The 22,550-nt window shown below is 43.4% G+C and overlaps 2 protein-coding genes and 1 pseudogene across 6 annotated transcripts; 1 reads left to right on the plus strand and 2 right to left on the minus strand.

Annotated features, from left to right (window-relative positions):
* Positions 1–496: 496 nt before the first annotated feature.
* On the minus strand, positions 497–4,346 carry LOC106608831 (N(6)-adenosine-methyltransferase subunit METTL3-like; annotated as a pseudogene). The gene is made up of 5 exons (XR_014392848.1): positions 4,334–4,346; positions 3,386–3,619; positions 2,288–2,746; positions 856–2,124; positions 497–760 (listed from the first exon to the last, which is right to left on the minus strand). The product of XR_014392848.1 is annotated as a N(6)-adenosine-methyltransferase subunit METTL3-like (transcript).
* A 1,236-nt stretch (positions 4,347–5,582) lies between these two features.
* Positions 5,583–21,825, plus strand: LOC106608832 (tetratricopeptide repeat protein 5). 4 transcript variants are annotated; one of them, XR_001329593.3, is made up of 11 exons: positions 13,744–14,065; positions 15,239–15,371; positions 15,808–16,019; positions 16,652–16,802; positions 17,055–17,146; positions 17,295–17,351; positions 17,450–17,596; positions 17,840–18,054; positions 18,332–18,476; positions 18,764–18,950; positions 19,603–21,825. XR_001329593.3 is itself a non-coding variant. In XM_014207002.3 (11 exons), the coding sequence occupies exons 3-11, from the start codon at positions 15,335–15,337 to the stop codon at positions 18,881–18,883; spliced, it is 1,176 nt and encodes a 391-aa protein (XP_014062477.1). In that variant the 5' UTR covers positions 13,744–14,065; positions 14,730–14,867; positions 15,239–15,334; the 3' UTR covers positions 18,884–21,825. The 4 variants fall into 4 exon arrangements, 3 of the variants coding, with proteins under 3 accessions (XP_082833608.1, XP_014062477.1, XP_014062476.1); XM_014207002.3 differs by adding an exon at positions 14,730–14,867 and having other exon boundaries at positions 18,764–21,825; XM_014207001.3 differs by having other exon boundaries at positions 13,755–13,838; positions 13,939–14,065; positions 18,764–21,825.
* ccnb1ip1 (cyclin B1 interacting protein 1) lies at positions 19,286–21,541 on the minus strand. Its single transcript, XM_045721742.2, has 5 exons — positions 21,454–21,541; positions 20,863–21,161; positions 20,431–20,577; positions 19,981–20,149; positions 19,286–19,731 (listed from the first exon to the last, which is right to left on the minus strand). Exons 2-5 carry the CDS (start codon positions 21,157–21,159, stop codon positions 19,562–19,564), a joined length of 783 nt encoding a protein of 260 aa, XP_045577698.2. The 5' UTR covers positions 21,160–21,161; positions 21,454–21,541; the 3' UTR covers positions 19,286–19,561.
* Positions 21,826–22,550: the final 725 nt, after the last annotated feature.

Below are 22,550 nucleotides of genomic sequence, written 5' to 3' on the forward strand. Positions count from 1 at the left end.
TTTCAAAGCTCTTAGAGATTTACCCAGAAAAAGACTCACAGCTGTTATCGCTGCCAAAGATGAGTATTCAACCCCCTAAGTCAATTCATCTTAGACTCATCTATATCAGAACATTTTATTTTCCATTAATAAAAAACATTTTGTTTAAATTTTATTCCACTTTGACAGAGTATTTTGCAGACTGATTAAATTGTCATTTTTGTCAACAATTGCAATCCCACTTTGTAACACAACAAAATGTGGAAAAAGTCAAGGGGTGAGAATACTTTCTGAAAGCACTGTATGCAATCCCCAATAACCGTGACAAAAACATTGATGCCCAATGTTCAACCATTTAATTGGAAATCAAAGATCCCAACATCTTATTTATTCTTGTTGTAATGGGAATGGCCAAAATATACTAACAAAGTAATACAAAAAAATTGTATACTAAAATGTTTTTTGGTGGACTCATTTTGCTTTATATTGTGAAATGTGCAAATATCTAATGCAGAGATTTTTCTTTCAACCTTATTTATTACAAAATATCGTAATTGGTACAAAAAGACGAACAAACTGAAGACAGTCCATTAGACGGACGACTCTCTACATGTTGTTTGGTTTGCAAATGACTCCGTCTGGGTGGCACTTCTTGAAGCGAGCCACAACGTCAGGGTCCAAGAGGTGATCAGGGTCCAAGAGGTGATCAGGGTCCAAGAGGTGATCAAGGTCCAAGAGGTATCTTAGGTGCATGCCCTCCAATTGATTAGCAAGAGTTACCCTGAGAGAGAGAGAGTGAGTGAGTGAAAAAAAAAAGAGGCTTAGAAAAATAGCCACATACAGATACCTAATACAAAAAAATACAGAGACGCGTACCAGTTGGGTTGGACATTGAGGTCTGCCAAAGAGCTCAATCTTTTTGGTACCAGGTGAAAGTCTCTCAATCATCCCACAGATCTCATTTGGCTTGTGGCTGATGGAATGCACCTAAGATAGGAGAAAGAAAGAGGTAGAGACAAAGAGAGGCAGATATAGGAGAGGATTGAGTTACAACATCCAGTGCTCTCTTGGGATGGGAATGTAATATCAAATGGATTCATTGTGTTTGACCCCTGACCTCAGCCACAATGACATCACAGTCCAGCCCTCTGTTGAATCCCTGGTGGCTTTCCTTCGCACATCAATACACTTGTCCACACACACACACACACACACTATAATGACAGTAAATACACACAACTGACTGCACCATACTGCCCAGAGCGGAGCCCAGACTCAGATAAGAGGCATGATGCCACACAACATATCACAATACATACCAAAATAACAAAATCTCTGTAACTGGTTGGTCTTCAACCAAATTATCTCATCAACACGCTCATAGCTACGAGCATGATTAGCATGTACTGCTCTCCTGGCAGCTGATTGGTCGATAATAGCACACTATTCCACTCATATCTGATTGGTGGAGGTACCTGCCTGTCACCCAGAGGAAAAGGAAACTGTCGTCCTGGAGGAAGGGGGTGTGGAGCTTCCTCTTCTCGTTGTCCGTCAGAGATTCATAGGGCAGCCCCATGTGGATGTCCCAGGGAGGGTCGGTCATCACCACAGATAACTTTTCCAGGCAGTATCAGACTGCCTAAGAACAACATCTGACTACTTTTGGACGTAGCTGACATAACTATGTAGACAGACATTTTCCTAATGTCTCCCTTTGGGGATTCTGAAAGTATATGAATTTAGAAAATCCAAACTTGTAGAGACGTGTACCAAAATAAAAGTGATTGAATGGAGAGAGCGCCAATGAGAAGGGAGAGAGCTCTTAGAGATTCGACCAGCACAACAATCCTTTTGTGGAGGGGATGATTAAATGAAGTATAGAATGAAAGATGAAGTCCGAAAATTGGGATTTCTTGATTAAATCAAGAACAATACATCTTTGGGAGAGTATTTCTAAGACTGTGTAGCTGCACTGGCCGGAAATGATGCTCGGTGCAAGCCTGGGGTGTGAATCCGGACCGCATACACTCCTTTTTGGTCCCGTGGCCACAGAACTCCTGGACCTGAGCACGACCGGAACTTCTCAACAATGGACTGTTCTTTAGCTGTGCTGGTGATCAGCAGCTCCAGGATCACTCTGATCATCTATCACACACACACACACACACACACACTTGGGTTTTGATTTCGCCATTGACTGTGTGTGTCCCAACATTGGGCAGTATAATACAGTTTGTAATGTTATGGTTCAAACTACACCCAGGCTATCCCTACCTATTTCCCGTCCCTCTTCTGGGTTATACTGTACCTTCTTGCTCTGCTGCTTCTTGGTGGATTGCTGGTTCAGCAGGCTCTCAATCTCCATGTCCAGGTGAGGCGTCTGCCCTTTACTGGTCCTGCCCTGTTTATCTGCCCCGCCCATTTCTCGGCCAGCCTTCCAATCAGAGGGCCGACTAGCTGGAAGGAGGAAGCCGGTGCAAGTGTGATGGAGGAAGTGGGCAGGGGGGAGGGCGGGCTCTGAAGAGCAGCGGAGGAGCCTTCTGGACATTTATGGTGGGCTTGGTCCTCTGTTTTTCACTTGGGCCCCATTCTCTGAGCTAAGGCCCCAGTCCCCAATCATGGCCCAGAGTTGTGTGTGGTCCACAGAGATGACTAGAGCGGAGGAATTGGAGGTGCCCACAGACGGCTGGCTTACTTCAAAGAGCTCCTGGACAGAGAACTTGAGCAGCAGACTCTGGATGCAGCCATGGGTGATGGGCGCTTAAGACTGGAGGAGAAATATAAAAGACAGGGATAAGAGAGAGGAAGGCAAAGAAAGGGAAAGGATAGGAAATGGAATGTCAATGTGATGCAGTCAGTGATGGCAAAGTGGCTTATGAATGTCAGCAATTACTCTTATCCAGTCTTCATTCAAAATTAGCAACAGCATGTAACACATACATTGAGTGTACAAAACATTAGGAACACCTGCTTTCTCCATGGCAGATTGACCAGGTGAAAGCTATGATCCCTTATTGATGTCACTTGTTAAATCAGTGTAGATGAAGGAGAGCCAGGTTAAAGACAGATTTTTAAGCCTTGAGACATGGGTTGCTGAGTTGTTCACGCTCCACAGTTTCCTGTGTGTATCAAGAATGGTCCACCACCCAAAGGACATCCAGCCAACTTGACACAACTGTGGGAAGCATTAGAGTCAACATGGGCCAGCATCCCTGTGGAACACTTTCGACACCTTGTAGAGTTCATGCCCTGACAAATTGAGGGAGTTCTGAGTGCAAAAGGTGGGGTGCAACTCAATCCTAGGAAGGTGTTCCTAATGTTTTATAGACTCAGTGTACTTTCTATTGTTGTTCTGTACTTGTCTATGCAAATATAGTAGACCTTGGTCACAGGGATACGCACTCACACTGTTAAGCTCATCAGTGATGGTCAGATGAATCAGTGGGCAGTGAGAGGCTCAGGTCAGACAGATATCCCAGGAGTCTCTCCTCTACTTCAGCCTCTTCCTGGGGGGCTCTGGAGGGATGTTCACTCCATGCAGCAGCCTCTTCAGCACTGCTGCCTCCCACCTCTGAGAAAAGATAACCACCAAGTTGTAAATCACATTGGCAGTAACAACAGTGCTTGTGCAGACTAAGAGCTTTGTTCACTCACAATCACTAGTATCTGGACCATATAGCTATGGGTCCACAAACATTAACATTACTTTTTATTGTCCATCTTCCTTTCCACCTTTTGCCAGCTAGTTAACGTTAGCATAAACATACCTGCAGCTAGCCAGCAGATCCAACCCGCTGATTTACAGCTGCACTAGGGTCGGACAGGCTTCCTGTGTAGATTAAGACACAGTGGAGCTGGCGTGACATATAGCTTGGAAAATGTACCTCAATCCAGGGATTAGAAATTAGTTGTATTGGATAGCAGCCGGTTTACAGGCTCCTGGACAAATTCTGCTATTTTGTGTGTTTTCCAAAATGGCTGCTGTGGCTTCTGCTACCGAGCATGAGGACAAAAAGGAGTAATTCAATCTTCTCGGTGTAACAGTTGGGATAATGGGACAATTCGGAGGACATCCATCATCCCTGAATTGAGATATATTTTCTGAGCCGTATCTTACAAAGCTCTGGACGGTTTCCAATAGTTAGCCAATTTTGACTGTGCCATCTCATAAAACTTTATGAAATAATTTTTGTACTTTTTTGTCTTAATTTTGGCATACAGCTTGCAGTGTGGTTACGTTTAAAATAATATTTTAAGAGAAATTGTAGAAAAATGCGCAGTTTATGACTGCGCAACTGGTAACTAGTATTTGCATAAAGTTCAGTTTTGCCAACTTTTGTCCCGCCCTGTTTACGTCCCTCGCCCATGCTTGCGTCGCCCAATTGTCCCCCGCCCACTCTGCTTCCTTCCTTGAAAATGAATGGGCTTCTGTTGTTTCATCGCCCCTTGCCTAAACTTCAGACTGTTACCATAGTTACTCAATGGCTATATCCGTCAAATAAGTGGCTGTAAAAAAAGCCGCAATAGTCTCTACAAGGCAGAATGTTGAATAAAATTATAATTTACTTTACAGGTTGTACATGCTTTTGGTGGTAAGAAGTGTAAATAGGGTATCCGTAGGAAAGTGTTGATTGCCTGACTTTTGCGGCGCCGGTAGGTTCTCTAGCACTTTTTGTCAATATGTAAACAATAGCTGAATGTAACAATGTAGTCCACCAGGAGCACTTTCCTTGCAATCAACTGGAAGCATTTGTTGTTCGGTTAGGCTCGGCCATATTGTGCAAGTGTTTGTCAACAAAAACAAAACGATATAAAGTTACAGACCAGCATACTGATGGTCGGGTTGATAACACTACTCTGTGGATATTGTGTCTCACATTCATATCTGCAAAAGGACCAGACACACGGACAACTGGTAAAGTATCTGGCTTGTAGAGGTCGTGAGAAGAAACTTTCCGGATTTAATTTCTGCATGATGTAGAATTCGACGAACTTCAACGTAGGGTCTTCAGGCTGCATCGCCCCTAACGTCCTTCTGTAGATCTCTTGTGACATTGCGTTAAATTGCAGCATCACCTGGATGTGTGCAAACAAAGTTCAGCATTCACTTTCTGCCAAGCCGTCTACACATACAGTTTGATACATAAATTCAACGTATGCACCACACAGAACGCACTGCAACTGCCTCTGCAACGCAATGCTGAAAGCGTTACATTGGAAATGCAACCTGTACGGAGTTGTGTGGGGTCTTTCCGCCGCCTCTTCAGTCTCTCGCAGAGAATCCTGGTGCTTCCTGTGTGCCTGGATGTTGCACCATGTATGCGACATTTCGAGTCGGATCTTTCGCGAAAACTAAGCAAGCAATATCACTTGCGGGCATGACACACTAGCACAGGCTGCCGCGCGGTGAATCGCCGCTTCCCATTCATTTCAATGGAAAGAAAGATGTCAGAAGCGGAGAGGGCGGTGAAAAAGATAAACCTTTCCCAACTTTTATGCAAATCACCAGCGGCAATGACCAATCATATCGGGTAGTTCCCATGACGAATTTGAATTTGAAGCTATGCGACCCAAGGATGGAGACTTTCTTCAGCAAACATGGCTGACAATATACTAGGATGGAAGCAAATGTAAGTGATTATAACGTCATAACGATGCAAACAACGTACAGTTGATAGAAATATGTTAGTTGATGTAGAGACGAACGACTATGCATTTTTTTTATTTTATTTACGAAAATCGCGATTTAGCAAGCTAGCTGACTAGCTAACATTAGCCAGCTAGCTGGCTAGCTTTATGATGTTGTGGCATGAGTATGAAATTGTAATTCTGAAACAACCAGCAAACCAGGCAGTCGTCTTGTGAAATAGTGGATGTAAAGAATCTAGTTAGCTAAAGCATTTACTGCAAATTGAATGTACTATTTTGTAATCTTGCCTTGCTGATAATTGCCATGCAATGCAGATAGATTAAATAACATAGCTAGCTATGTTCTTGCTTATTGTGCAGTGGAGGATAAAAATACCTGTGGATGCCTATGGATGTGTAGCTATCTAGCCGATCTGTGTATGGGCCCAAACGTTTGGTATACATATTAGTTCAGAACCTAGCTATGAACCTCAGCTATCATAGACAGTTGTATCAGCTTCAAAACAGTCTGAATGACATTAATGAAGCCTATGGATTGAGTAGAATATAACGTTGTGCCAAGGATGCAAGTCGTGTTTACATGTAGTTATTACCATGCATGAGATCCCCACATTGTAGCCTGTACATTTAATGTATTCACTGATCATGTATTCTACCTTGGCAAATAAAGGTGCAGTTCAGGTATGAATGTCATATCCACTACCAGGAGTATCAAATTCCAGTCTTTGAATGATGCTGTGTATGCATGTATGTATGTATTACAATTATACACTTCAACAGTGTTTACCAATCTTGGTCCTGGGACATCAATGGTTACACATTGTAACTAGTAGACTAGAAACAGGATTTAACTAGTTAAAAGTCTGATTTGTAATTCATATATACAGAAATAGAATTTTAAAAAACACTACACTACACTTCCTATGCATCATGTAAATACTCTAAAACCGGTTCATGTCAATATATAATGCCCTTCATCTTCATCTGATAAACAGGATAGGTGTAGTGTTTCATCAAATGAGACTTAATTTCAACCAGTAGAGAATGTGAAACGCTTTATTGAAAGAAGTTCATTATCCAATTGTTATAAATAAATGCATTATAAATAGAAGTTCAATCTGTACTTAAATGCACATCTGTTGTGCATTATAAAAACAGATGAAGAAAGAGGTGGCGAGAGAGGTGTAAAAGACAGAAAGGGAAAGAGGTAAGAACATAGGAGCAGGGAAGGCAGCATATGATTAATGAATCACCGTGCAACCCAAATATCTCAGTTCATCACAATTACATAATAGTGTCTCTAGTCAGCCCAAAGGTTATCTTAAAAGTGGGTGAGGTGGCGATGATGGGGCTGCGGGTTGGCATCCTCTCACATCAAAACATCTGCAGACGAGAGACAGATGGAGAGAGAGAGCATGTTTAAGCCTTGTTTTTATTTTTTCTTCTAACATTGTTAGTCACAATAATCAGGAGGTGAAATGCAAAACTGACCTTGGATCATTAACTCTGGAACTACTGCATCTCTATCTGTATTTCAATGTAAAGCATCTCTTTAATAATACTTCCTGCTGACCTGACCAAGTGACCCCTCGCCTCTGATCATGCTGTGGCCTCTATGTAGCCAGTTCAGATGCAGGATGGGTTCACCGACACAGCTGATATAACCAAGAGGATTTAGGGAGAAGAGAGAGGGATGAAGTGAAGGAGAGAGACTTATTGAGAAAATAAAGTAGTTAAAAGAGACGGTGTTCAACAGGAATCTGTGTGTGGCCTCACCTGGTGTCCACTAAGTGGCTGCAGAGTACTTTATGCTGAAAAACATGAACGGACACACGAGGACAAACAATATAGCGTAGTTATAGAAATAATGAAGTGTCTTACAATTCTCCATGGTTGGCTGTCTTGCCTATTCTATGAAGGTGGAAGGAGCCACAGGTATACATACACCTGAGCCTGATTACTGCGCAACACAATCCATCAATCAGATTGATACATGAGTGTGTCAGTGTGGGTTATAGGGTGTCTAATTATTCTACATTTTTTCAATATGGGTGATTTAAAATAGCCTGTTTTGTTTTTGTACAGACATCACACCCTTACCTAAACAGCACCCTCACCTGAGAAGTAGAAAACAAAGGGAGAGAAACTGTGAATTGAATAACTGCAGTTGACATAGCTAAGTAAATGGAAGAATACTCTTATTGCAATGTGGATGGCTCTTAAAAGAGCCTTTGGTTGTGCATAGTGTAGTCTATGGTGTTGCCAGAGAACAGCTTTTCGAAGAAGTAGGAGGTGAAGATCTCCCGTACACAGATTGCCTCTCTTGCTGCGTTGATGGACCCCATCCTTGAAACATCCTGCAGAGCAGCAGACTTCTCTTCTGGCACACGGTGGTGAGCTGCAGATTCCCTCCTGGTCCTCGTGTCCATCCTCATATAGTTATGCAGGACACAGGTAGCCTTCACACACCTGAATTCCTCCAGGATGCAGTCCCAGATGGCCCTGGTCACCCAACCTTGCAGTGCCCTACACGTTAACTGTAGGCAATCGTTTAACCTTTCTGGCGCAGGCGTTCCGCTAGCGACCCACCTCGACAACATCCGGTGAAATTGCAGAGCGCCAAATTCAGAATACAGAAATAGTCATAATAAACATTCATAAAAAATACAAGTGTTATACATCGGCTTAAAGATGAACTTCTTGTTAATCCGGCCGCTTTGTCAGATTTCAAAAAGGCTTTACGGCGAAAGCATACCATGCGATTATCTGAGGACAGCGCCCCGCTTACAAAAGCATACAAACATTTTACAACCAAGTAAAGGAATTACAAAAGTCAGAAATAGCGATAAAATTAATCACTTACCTTTGAAGATCTTCATATGGTTGCAGTCACAAGAGTCCCAGCTACACAATACATGTTCGTTTTGTTCGATAAAGTCCCTCTTTATATCCCAAAAACTCAGTTTTGTTGGCGCGTTTTGTTCAGTAATCTAGTGGCTCAAAGGCGGTCAAAACATGCAGACGAATACATCCTAATAGTACCGGTAAAGTTCGTCGAAACATGTCAAACGATGTTTATAATTAATCCTCAGGTTGTCAATTGTCTAAATAATTGATAATATTTCAATTGGACAATAGCGTATTCAATAGAAAAGAAAAACAACGAAGGGCGCTTACTCGGTCATGCGCACAAACCAGCACTGCATGATTCTACAGTCCACTGACAGAAAGGTCTCATTCTTCTTCATTTTTCAGAAAACAAGCCTGAAACAATCTCTAAAGACTGTTGTCATCTAGTGGAAGCCATAGGAACTGAAATTGGGGTCCTAACCCATTAGATACTCTATAGGCATTCAATTGAAAATACCCACATCAAAAAAATCCCACTTCCTGGATGGATTTTCCTCAGGTTTTCGCCTGCCATATCAGTTCTGTTATACTCACAGACATTATTTTAACCGTTTTGGAAACTTTAGAGTGTTTTCTATCCAAATCTACCAATTATATGCATATCCTGGCTTCTGGGCCTGAGTAACAGGCAGTTTACTTTGGGCACGCTTCTCATCCAGACGTCGAAATACTGCCCCCAAGCCATAAGAAGTTTAAGGAATCTCCAGTTACAAGGTATCTGTAGGAATATGGACGACAATGTAATTATTAGACTTTTACATCACCAGGTCATTGTGGATTATAATAATATCCCTGATAACAAATCATGATAACATTGGATTGATAGATGCATGGGCACACGCATGTGTAGTATGTGACAATAACAGGATCATATCAAGGATAGCATCACAAATTAATACATAAATACCACTTGAAGCTTGATGATGAGTTGATCATTTGAATCAGCTGTGCAGTGCTAAGGCAAAAACAAAAATGTGCACCCCTTTGAGTCCCCAGGACCAGGACTGAGAACCACTGCTCTTCATTGGAACCTCTTCATATGTAGACAGGCTTTCATAGCTCTCTTTATCTGATGACAGAAAACCTCACAAGAAAGACTAAATTATAGTCAAATTATAGCACTGAATATTATGTTACTATTATCTCCATCTTCACTTCTAGGGACTGGAACTACACAAAAGTACCTTCCCTATCCAGAATAGCCTACTCTCTCACTGACAGTTGGGGCTGCTATCCTTTCACCCTCCTCCATGGCTGTTAGCTAACTACCTACAAATGCATTTGGAGTTTGTTTTTTACAGTGATAAATATACTGCTAAAAAAAATAAAGGGAACACTTAAACAACACAATGTAACTCCAAGTCATTCACACTTCTGTGAAATCAAACTGTCCACTTAGGAAGCAACACTGATTGACGATAAATTTCACATGCTGTTGTGCAAATGGAATAGACAACAGGTGGAAATTGTAGGCAATAAGCAAGACACCCCCAATAAAGGAGTGGTTCTGCAGGTGGAGACCACAGACCACTTCTCAGTTCCTATGCTTCCTGGCTGATGTTTTGGTCACTTTTGAATGCTGGCGGTGCTTTCACTCTAGTGGTAGCATGAGACGGAGTCTACAACCCACACAAGTGGCTCAGGTAGTGCAGCTCATACAGGATGGCACATCAATGCGAGCTGTGGCAAGAAGGTTTGCTGTGTCTGTCAGCGTAGTGTCCAGAGCATGGAGGCGCTACCAGGAGACAGGCCAGTACATCAGGAGACACGGAGGAGGCCGTAGGATGGCAACAACCCAGCAGCAGGACCGCTACCTCCGCCTTTGTGCAAGGAGGAGCAGGAGGAGCACTGCCAGAGCCCTGCAAAATGACCTCCAGCAGGTCACAAATGTGCATGTGTCTGCTCAAACAGTCAGAAACAGACTCCATGAGGGTGGTATGAGGGCCCGACGTCCACAGGTGGGGGTTGTGCTTACAGCCCAACACCGTGCAGGACGTTTGGCATTTGCCAGAGAACACCAAGATTGTCAAATTCGCCACTGGCGCCCTGTGCTCTTCACAGATGAAAGCAGGTTCACACTGAGCACGTGACAGACGTGACAGAGTCTGGAGACGCCGTGGAGAACGTTCTGCTGCCTGCAACATCCTCCAGCATGACCGGTTTGGCGGTGGGTCAGTCATGGTGTGGGGTGGCATTTCTTTGGGGGGCCGCACAGCCCTCCATGGGCTCGCCAGAGGTAGCCTGACTGCCATTGGGTACCGAGATGAGATCCTCAGACACCTTGTGAGACCATATGCTGGTGCGGTTGGCCCTGGGTTCCCCCTAATGCAAGACAATGCTAGACCTCATGTGGCTGGAGTGTGTCAGCAGTTCCTGCAAGAGGAAGGCATTGATGCTATGGACTGGCCCGCCCGTTCCCCAGACCTGAATCCAATTGAGCACATCTGGGACATCATGTCTCGCTCCACCCACCAACGCCACGTTGCACCACAGACTGTCCAGGAGTTGGCGGATGCTTTAGTCCAGGTCTGGGAGGAGATCCCTTAGGAGACCATCCGCCACCTCATCAGGAGCATGCCCAGGCATTGTAGGGAGGTCATACAGGCACGTGGAGGCCACACACACTACTGAGCCTCATTTTGACTTGTTTTAAGGACATTACATCAAAGTTGGATCAGCCTGTAGTGTGGTTTTCCACTTTAATTTTGAGTGTGACTCCAAATCCAGACCTCCATGGGTTGATAAATTGGATTTCCATTGATTATTTTTGTGTGATTTTGTTGTCAGCACATTCAACTATGTAAAGAAAAAAGTATTTAATAAGATTATTTATTTCATTCAGATCTAGGATGTGTTGTTTAAGTGTTCCCTTTATTTTTTTTGAGCAGTGTACATCAAGATAGCTAGCTAATATGAAGTTAGGTAGATGGTGTTATTTCATTCACTTAGCTAGCCATCTATACAGCATGTGAAGTTGGCTAGATACAGTTGAAGTCGGAAGTTTACATACACTTAGGTTGGAGTCAATAAAACTCGTTTTTCAACCACTCCACAAATTTGTTGTTAACAAACTATAGTTTTGGCAAGTCAGTTAGGACATCTACTTTGTGCATGACAAGTACTTTTTCCAACAATTATTTACAGACATTATTTCACTGTATCATTTGATTCAATTGGAGGTGTACCTGTGGATGTATTTCAAGGCCTACCTTCAAACTCAGTGCCTCTTTGCTTGACATCATGGGAAAATCAAAAGAAATCAGCCAAGACCTCAGAAAAAAATTGTAGACCTCCACAAGTCTGGTTCATCCTTGGGAGCAATTTCCAAATGCTTGAAGGTACCACGTTCATCTGTACAAACAATAGTACGCAATTATATACACCATAGGACCACGCAGCCGTCATACCGCTCAGGAAGGAGACGCATTCTGTCTCCTAGAGATGAAATGTACTTTGGTGCGAAAAGTGCAAATCAATCCCAGAACATCAGCAAACGACCTTGTGAAGATGCTGGAGGAAATCAAGTCCTATATCGACATAACCTTAAAGGCCGCTCAGCAAGGAAGAAGCCACTACTCCAAAACCGCCATAAAAAAGCCAGACTACGGTTTGCAACTGCACATGGACAAAGATCATACTTTTTGTAGAAATGTCCTCTGGTCTGAAAAAAAATAACTGTTTGGCCATAATGACCATCGTTATCTTTCGAGGAAAAAGGGGGATGCTTGCAAGCCGAAGAACACATTTTTACATTACATTTACATTACATTTTTGTCATTTAGCAGACGCTCTTATCTAGAGCGACTTACAGTAGTGAATGCATACATTTCATAAATTTTTTCCCCGTACTGGTCCCCCGTGGGAATCGAACCCACAACCCTGGCATTGCAAACACCATGCTCTACCAACTGAGCCACACGGGACCACAGGGGTGGCAGCACCATGTTGTGAGGGTGCTTTGCTGCAGGAGGGACTTGTGCACTTCACAAAATAGATGGCATCATGAGGCAGAAAAATTATGTGGATATATTGAGGCAACATCTCAAGACATCAGTCAGGAAGTTAAAGTTTGGTCGCAAATGGGTCTTCCAAATGGACAATGACCCCAAGCATACTTCCAAAGTTGTGGCAAAATGGCTTAAGGACAACAAAGTCAAGGTATTGGAGTTGCCATCACAAAGCCCTGACCACAATCGTATAGAAAATGTGTGGGCAGAACTGAAAAAACGTCTGCGAGCAAGGAGGCCTACAAACCTGACTCAGTTACACCAGCTCTGTCAGGAGGAATGGGCCAAAATTCACCCAACTTATTGTGGGAAGCTTGTGGAAGGCTACCCAAACTGTTTGATCCAAGTTAAACAATTTAAAGGCAATGCTACCAAATACTAATTGAGTGTATGTAAACTTCTGACCCACTGGGAATAATACAAGTCGGAAGTCATTACCCACTGTAATGAAGAAATAAAAGCTGAAATAAATCACTCTTATTACTCTGACATTTCACATTCTTAAAATAAAGAGGTGATCCTAACTGACCTAAGACTTGGAATTTTTACTAGGATTAAATGTCAGGAATTGTGAAAAACGGAGTTTAAATGTATTTGGCTAAGGTGTATGTAAACGTCTGACTTCAGCTGTAGTTAGCTAGCTAGCTCATTTAGCAGCTCATTAGAGTTAGCCTGCACTGTAGCTAGTTAGCGAATAATACATCGTTTTGTTTTTTTACATTTTCGAAATGTAACGTATTTATTTACTTGAATATGTTCTCCCAGCCATGTGGACAATTGGAAACAGGGCAGCAATGTTTGTTTGTCACCAGAGCATTTTAGAGTTGCAATGCTGAATTCTTGACGCACAATTGAACACGCTGCCAGCACGCCCACAAGCGAAATGGGCGGCCTAAGCGGCACGCGGCGATTTACCGCTATCTAGTGTACATGCTCGGTTAGTTTAGCGGGATAATGTGGCCCAATAGGTATGTGTGGACACGGCAACAACAATAAATTAATGGTTCCCTCTTGTTGGAGGGAAATCTAACGGGTAACTTTTTTTTTTTTTTTTTAATCATACGACTTTATTGCAAGTAGGATTTGTCACCTCGCAGAACTAGTTGAAATAATATGTTTAGGTTATGTTAAGTCGTGGCTATTTAAAATAAATAGATTTGTTAAAATGAGCAGAATGTGTTTTGGAAACCGACACATTTCCTGTTCGAAAGGGGATACTTCCGGCAAAACGCTTGTTTTAATGTCTCTGGTTCAACAACTATCCGAACTTAGTTCATTAGTTGGCAATCTGCGGTAAAATAAATAATAATACAAACTTCGATTTAGTACATTCACTAAATAAGAGTTGTTTAGCAACGAATATGTTAATATTCTCCTACTGCTGACCCCTTAGGCCAGCAGGTGCTGTGTTTTCAATTTAGTTTTCTCGAATTCTTCTTCCAACAACCACTGGAAAGATGGCGGAAGTGGATAAGGATGGTAATCCTGCGGCTGGGAAAGATGACTTACAGATCTTAAAGGTATTGCAAAAGATAATGCTATAATCCCTACATGTAATATATTGTCATGAGGTTTCTTAACCTGAGTATTTTAATGGTCTTGTCTAAAGTTAGATAACATCTTCCCTTTGATGGTAGCTAGTTAGCTCTCCTCCAGACTCGTTACTATAACAACTGACACCAACTGTCATATTAATCGACCAAAATCTGTTTGTGGTTGATTTTTAGCTATCTTCAACCCGAGTTGTTTGTCTCTAAATCTGCCGAGCCATTAGTTTTCTCTATATGTTTATGCATCAAGCTCCTCAGTTCGCTAGTTAACGTTAGCTAGCTAGCTTTGGATGGTGTGCATCGTTCTTAGTTACAATCTCTCTCCATCTAAATTACGTTGAACGTTTAGCTAGCTAAACTTGCTGCGTCATCATACCTCATAGCCCAAGATGTATTTTTTAAAGAGCCTACCGTTACTTCTTAAGGTCCAAGGTCTTTATATGATACAGTATCATAAGAGGTAGACTGTCTCTGGTAGATAAAGCAGCCAAATACTCCATCTAAACGTGAATTGATTCTAAATTGTGATACAGTTTTAGAAAAACAATGCCCATTACTTTCATATCAATGTTTTAACCGGCTTTATCACAGTTGTAGCCGACAGTATTTTTCAGTGACAACACATTTCTGGCAGCCTTCTTCCATTACACAGGTGTTCGGAGCATGCCAGATAGCTAATTAGCACAGGTTCTCCCTCTGTCTTCCGTCTGTCTACTGTAAACACTCCCTGTAACATGGATATACGATCTGTTGGAACACTAACCCAATAAAGGTGTGTATCAATGAAACATTCCTCACTGATATGAAATATACGGTCCTTTGTTTTCAAAACCCTACATGCATGTTAATGTTCAGACTTAACGTCGGGGGCTCTTAACAAAACTCACCCTTACAGAAGACGCCTTCTTCCAATAACTCTTATGTGTAATGTAATGGATCCCTCATTGCCAATGAGCATGCATGCACCCACTCATGCAAGGGTCCTAGCCTCATCAAGTAGATTTGCAGTCCAGTCCTATTCAGCAACACATTGCAAAATCATATTATTGTATCATCATCTGCCTCTAATCATGCATCTAGTTTCTTTCTCTGGTATCAATACCATGGTATCAATACCAGTTTCCATCTCTGTTTCTGGGTCAGGAACTAGTGGATGAGTTGTATCATTTTCGGGATCATTACTTTGAGACTCACAGTGTGGAGGATGCAGGGAGGAAACAGAATGATGTGGCACAGGCGATGGAGAAGACTCTAACGAAGCTTAGGGAGAAAGAAGGTGAGATGACAGAACAGAAAAGGAAGGTGTGTTGTGATTTAGTAACTACACATGTAAAAATAATATACTGCCATTTTGCATGATCGCTTTGTATCCATTTGGCATTTTAATGTTTAGATACACATATTTTACTGCACTATTCAGTACTCACACTTGCCGAACTAGAGCGGGATCTCTTTATGCATTATTTATTCATCAATGACTTACATAACTAAGACTATTTGTGTCCACCCATCTCATCTAGTTTTATAAGCACTGTTGTCGTCCACCAGCCAGCTCTCTCATACAGTAGCAATTGAGCCTGGGGACGAGGTTACATAAGCACAGCGCTGGCTGAGTTTAGCTTTGCCTCCATTTGACATCTAATATCTGGGGTTACATCTTCAAACACAAAATAATTCAATTGACTACAGAATAATCTCTCTGTCTTCTCCAGAGTCGTATAAGCACAGCGCTGAGTTCCTGCTTCTGCGGGGCCGCTGCCTGGGGGTGGCTCCAGAGTTTAGCACCACCGCCGAGGAGTGCCTGTCCAGGGCCGTGAAGCTGGAACCTGGGCTGGTGGAGGGCTGGAATATCCTGGGGGAGCAGTATTGGAAGAAAGGAGACCTGACCACTGCCAAGACCTGCTTCACTGGAGCCCTGCAGCAGGTTAGCAACAATACAGTAGTAATACATTTTATTTGCATAGCTGCACGTTATTTAATTTATAGACCGCAGGAATCACAAAGCTCTTGAGGTTAACTGGAGAGAGTGATGTCAGTGTCGTGGTACTGTTATTGTGTTGAGAACAAAGTATTCAGTAGAGCCTTGCTGAGAGGATAACATGAATAGAATGCATGTAAAGTGTGCAACAGTGGTTATAGCCTTAGTCCTACACAAACAACAGCTGTTTCTCTCAGCCTTCCAAGCCATAGCTCTTCCTCTCCCGTTGTTTCCTTTCTTTGTCTCTCTCTTTCTTTTTACCTTCACATCTTTTGTTCACAAAGGTCTCTTTTATCTTCTATTGCTAAATCATTTAAATTGACCTACCCCCAAACCAATATCCATTTATTATATTTTTTTAAGGAGTTGGGCAATATTTTTTTGCTTTATTGAAGAGAGAGTGCAGTGAGGGAAAGATGGGCACTATACAAGAAGGATTAGTCAAAGGGCAGTGTGCCAGATTGGAACCCATTCCAAATCTGGCATAATTGTGCTGGACCACACAGGCATCAATATCATTTATTATAATTTTTTTACTATCTGGATTATCCTCATCACATATATTTTCTCCCTCCCAGACTAAGAACAAGGTGTCTCTGCGCAGTCTGTCCATGGTGCTGAGGCAGCTACCGGGTGGGGGCGGTGATGAGCAGGGGAAGAGAGTCCTGGAGAGCGTGGACATGGCCAGGCAGGCTGTACAGCTGGACGTCACAGACGGCACCTCCTGGTGTGAGTATGATGGGTAGTCTCATAAGAGATATTCATATTTCACATGGGGTTACTGGGGTGGAGTATGGGTACAGTTACATACGTTGGAGGTGTGGATGGGTCTAAGCATGGTGGGAAATGATTTTGGCTGTAATTCACATTCTCAAAAGAGAGGATAAAAGAACAGCAGTTTATGTAAATGACTGGTATGAGAAGAATGTCTTATAGTGCTGAATATGAGTGGAACATTGAGTTATTGGTATTTTTTGACAGATATCCTAGGAAACGCCTACATCTCCCTGTTCTTCACCTGCGGACAGAATCCACAGATGTCTCAACAGGCTCTGAGTGCCTACGCACAGGCTGTGAGTGAATATGTCCACACGCACACCAAACTGGGTTGTTTTTACAAAAGCCTGCCTGGACAGTATGGGCAAGTCAATTTAATTCTCGGGCAATAATCATTGTTCAGCAACACTATATAATTCCTTTCCTCTCTGTTCTCTCTCTCAGGAGAAAGTGGACCGAACAGAAACCGCCAACCCTGATCTACACTTCAACAGAGCCACGGTAACACATTGTTTACATATTCTGATATGATTGTTACAATAGGCATGTGATAAAATGAATTCCGTTTGGAAAATGCATGATTGTGTCCGCTCCTTCAGCTGTTCCAGTATGAGGAGATGTTTGGGTCTGCGCTGGGGGGGTACAGTCGGGCTGCGGCCCTGGACCCCGCGTGGGAAGAGCCTCCAGAGAGGGAGAGGCAGCTGCTGGAATACCTGGAGAAACTCACAGCACTCACAGAGAACAAGGTAGGACAGGAGAACCACTCACATTCTCATAGATAAACTGCACAGGGAACATCAGTCTCCAACCGACATCTATCAGTAGTTCATGGGATCTGTCTAGGATATAAACTCAATAAATAAATAAATACAAACGCATTTCTTATTACCATTCATTGACGCAAAGGAAAGTGTTATAAATCACCAGTAGGTGGCGCCAGAGTACTATGCTTTCCCACTGGTTAGTCTGCTACTCTTTCACCCCTACAGGGGAAGGTGAAGGCCCGGCGCCTGCGGACGATGCTCTCCAACCTCAGCACGTCGGCCCTGGGGCCGTGCTCCTCCCCTCAGTTCCGCTCCCCCGCAGGCCGCGTTGGGAGCCTGGAGCCCCGCAACCTGTCTGCCCTGGCACACGGCCACAACACTGGGGTGGCTGCCCTGGGCAAGGTGGTGTTCAGCCTGGCCTCCGAGGGACGCATGGCCTTGTGAGTCTACCTTCTAGTGATAGAATGCTATCTGTAATGTGGGACCTGCTGTGCACTTTGTGTGTCTGTTTGCATACATGTTTCTTTATGCATTTAAAGAATGATAGATAGCGTTTTGTGTCCCTTTGCTTAATTATGAATGTTTTTCTCCATACCATACAGTGCATTCCCTTCGTTGAACATGAAGTTTTATGATGAGTTGTCCTCTTACTGTACATTCTCTATGGTGGATAGACAGTAATGTGACTGTCTCTCTCTCTCTCTCTCTCTCTCCCAGTACGTTTGGCATGGTGGACAGTGAGGAGACGTGCTGCGTGATCATGGTTTATAATACAGCAGACAGTTGGGGTGTTCTGATTGGCGACTCAGTGGTCATCCCGGAGCCCCAGGTCAAACGCCACAGTGTAGCCCACAACAACCAGGTCAGTCTCTCTTTCTCTCTCTCTCCAGCTAACATGGACCACTGCACACTTGTGATAGGAATGTTATAACATTGTGAAAACAGGTCAGTGTCGACAACAACATGCAGTACTTGTGCTATAAACATACACAAAGCATCTGACTAGAATACAAACTGTGATTGCACTGTCCAAAGATGGAAATCCTCTCTGCATTTGTTAATGTAACATCATACCTAACGCAAATCTTGATACTCGCAACATTTCTGATTCTCTGATCTATTCTCTCTTCTCCCCTGTGCCTCCTGCAGACGTTTGACTTCCGCAGTATACGAGTGGACTCTCCCCTACTCCTCATCGTCAATGGCAAGAGACAGAATGTCCAGGCTCAGACTGCAGCCTCCGTCAGTTACAAGCCCCAGAGTGAATGAGAGGAGGGGGGCAGCGGAGGGAAGAAGCATGATGAGCGAGTGCCTGTTTTTCAAAATGTTTTCATGTGTGAGTTTTGTAAATAGTAGATCCTTGTTATGTTAAAGTCTTTAGGAATACACTGTTTGTACATATTTTTAAATATTTCTTTTTTTTTTGTATTTTGTGGGAGGGAGGCCGGGGCGATTTTGTAAATGACTGACTACAATATGATCATTCATTGCGATGACAATGGTGTCTTTTGTGTTCAAGACATTAAGACAAACATCCCCATTCCCCAAATATTGTCTTTCTCCAATGTGGACATGATTTCACATGCATGCTTTATATAGTTGATCCTCTTTCACTGGAAGGTAGTTAAACCTTTCAGTGAAAAATACCATTTTAGTAGAATAACATGCAACTTTCTTACAATGGTCATGCTGAATTTTATTGACAAAATAAGTGCAATGCAAACATAAATGTTGTATCAGAGCATTTCATCAAGATACAGTAACTTCAGGTAAGAAAAAGGCAACTACAATATGAATATCAAACCATCCTTAGATAACCTGACAGTCTACACTATGATAATGCTGTCATTGATCCAGCAGCCAGGTACCCAACCAGCGTTGCCTCAGTCAGAAATATAATTATTCTATTCATTCTAATCCTGGAGTTGTAGAATTGTAATTCTAGTCTCAGTACTTCTTGAGTAAGGCCCGGCTCCTGTCTCTGGCAGGAGAGCTGAACTGGAAGAAGGTCTTGGCTCCAGCGTCGGGCTCCAGGGAGGAGAAAAGGCGGCTGTCCCCTTCAGGGCCCATGCCCAGGAAGTGAGGACTCCCCCGGGGAGAGGATTGCCTGACCACCCCTGGGAAACGGGTAGGGGGTTGAATCTCCAGACCTGGTATTCTCTACGCCCCTTTTATACGTTTTGTTTTTAACCAATCCTTGCAATCCTTGATTTTAACCAATCCTTGGGGGAAAGCCCTGAGTTGAGACAAGCAAGCTGAACTCAAACTTTCAGGCAAATTCCTAACGACATACACACATTATTTTACACAGACAGAACTCCGAGATGCGTCTCTCAACAGGATTCAGACCCTACTCCCTCTCTAACCTGTGTTGAACTCCGGGGGTCCTGGCTGGCGTGGTGCCTCTCTGTCCCCCACCACCATGTTGCGTAGCCTCAGCGAGTCATAGAGCCCCTGTAGCTTCTGGTACTGTCTGTTCCTCTCCATCAGACGCTCTGACACTTCACTGTACTTCCTCTTGTACTCCTCCATCACCTGAAAGAGACGAGGCATACCAAGGAGATGGAGGGCGATAACGAGGTAGAGTATATAGAAGGCTAAATAAAAGTGATTGGGTTATGGTTAGGGCTGAGCATTCATTTCGGATGGTGAAGGGCCACAGTGGGTGGCTGGGTGCAGGGCATTTGTTCCCGGCCGAGCAGCACTAATTGTGATGAGTTGAATCAGGTGTTAGTGTCCAAATGGAGCAAAAGCCTGCACCCAATAGGAGACTAAGCTTGCCCACTCCAGGGTCTGATGTGACGTAAAGGTGGTACCTTCTTCAGTGAGGTGACCTCCCCTCTCATGGCATTGAGCTCCAGCTCTCTGCTCTGGTTCTGCTGGGTCAGCACCTTCTCCATCTGTTTCACCTGACCCTCGGCCCGGGACAGACTGTACTCCTGGAACATACGCTCCTGGTGCACCTGCAACACACACACATGCACACGCATGTCAGACACAAGCACACACACCGTGAGAAGGTGATGGTATAAGATCGATTTGACACTCCCATTTCTTGAATTGTGTCCTTCATCCCTTGTCCTGGGGACCCACAGGGTGTGCAGGCTTGGTTTGAGCAGTAGAATCAGGTGTGTTAGTACCAGGCTGGAACAAAAGCCTGCACACCTGGAGGGTTTCCTGGACCAGGCCTGAGATAAACAATGGAGTAATTACATACAGTGAATGTCATAGGCAACACACTGACATACCTGGTAAGTCCAGAAAGCCAGGGCACGGGCGCTTATGTCCAGCACTGTCTCTGGCCTCAGTCCCGCCAACACCATGGCCTTGTACTCCTCAGATGGCGACAGCTCAGTGCGCACAATGTCCAGCTTCCCCGAGAGTGCAGAGGAGCAGGCCGGGCATATTGCCGGGGAGCGGCTGAACTCTCCGGATCCATGTTGGTCACAGAAGGCGTGAGAGCAAGCTGTGACCCAGGCGAAACCACACAGCTTCGCCCGACACTTTGGGTAGTTGCAGAGCAGAGTGTCGTCGCACATAGACATGGCTGTCGGGGACAAGAACAACTTGGTGAAACTTCACAGACACTCACTTCACACACAGAGGTTGATGATGTAAAGTTTCGTTGATGATGTAACGTGTCGCAATAGAAGGTACGCAACGTCCAACCTCTGCCATCCTTAGCATACTAGCATGCTAGCTAACTGTCTCGCCACACATACTGCTACTACAAAATACGTGTAACGTTAGTTCTAACATTTCTTTCTGAAATTAGTAGCTAGCTACAACTCTATAAAAATGTAGCTGTTTACGATACTCAATGGGTTCAACAAACGTACTTGTTTAATTGGGCTAAAGTTGGACGTTTGAGGAATGTTTTGATGCTAAAGGTTTACTAGCTAGCTACAGTACATGTCTGAAGCGGGCTCGAATGAAAATTCTGATTGGCTTGCTAGAAATTTCAAGGGACCAATCAAATATGTCCTTTATTATAGACGTAATAAAATAGGTATTACTCGTTAAGACTTATGTAGTCAAAACTAAAGTTAAATATTTTCCTTAATAATAATAAGGAAGGATAATTACAAGTTTGAGTTCTGTTGGTAAAATGATGCATTGTTTGTAAAGGGCTTGTAATTAGCATTGTATTGTAAGGTTTACACCTGTTGTATTCGGCGCATGTGACAAATAAAATGTGATTTGAAAGTGCATCCATTTTTACTAGTGGAATTTTTGGTAACGTTTTGCCTATTCATGTTTGGAATACTTGATTCGTTTTTTTATACAGGTTGATGCTATGCTTTTAATTGACTTGGCATTGGTTTAATCCTCACACATCTTTGTACAATCATTGTATTTACCATGCTATTAATGATTTTGGTTCCATGTAACCAGCCTTTTGCTGTTCATTCCTGTCCACCATGTATTGAGTGGGACATGTATGCGAGACACCTACTTAAAAAGGGTCCCTTTTCTCTCTCTCTCTTTTTTATCCCTCCTCCACGTGGTACAGGAGTAAAGGCGGGGGGTGAAAGAGGGCATTGTGCTGGAGCAGCACTGGATCCGGGGGTTCATAGTGAGAGAGAAGAGGTGCTCACTCAACTGTGTCCAGTGCGCCATTGTCGTAGATTCCCATCTATTCTCTGCCTTTTAAATAAAGCTCTGCCTGCGCACCAGGACACTGGTAGAAGGGGGGGGGGCTGTGCGTAGAGTGACATGGAATGGTACACATGCATGTTCTGATGCGGAATGGATGGAACCGCTTCAACAGTCTCTCACCAGCTCTTTGTTGATAATTAGCCATATGTAAATCTGTGTGCAAATGTGCCCATTCATTCTGCAACGGTTGGCCTATATGATCCCTCTTGCCCTCTCCGTGAATAATTAGCACATAATGATCACATATATTGCAATGGTAAGGCTATTATTATTTCCC

Source organism: Salmo salar, chromosome 07 (assembly GCF_965601325.2).
Source record: "Salmo salar chromosome 07, fSalSal1, whole genome shotgun sequence".
NCBI classification, from domain to species: domain Eukaryota; kingdom Metazoa; phylum Chordata; class Actinopteri; order Salmoniformes; family Salmonidae; genus Salmo; species Salmo salar.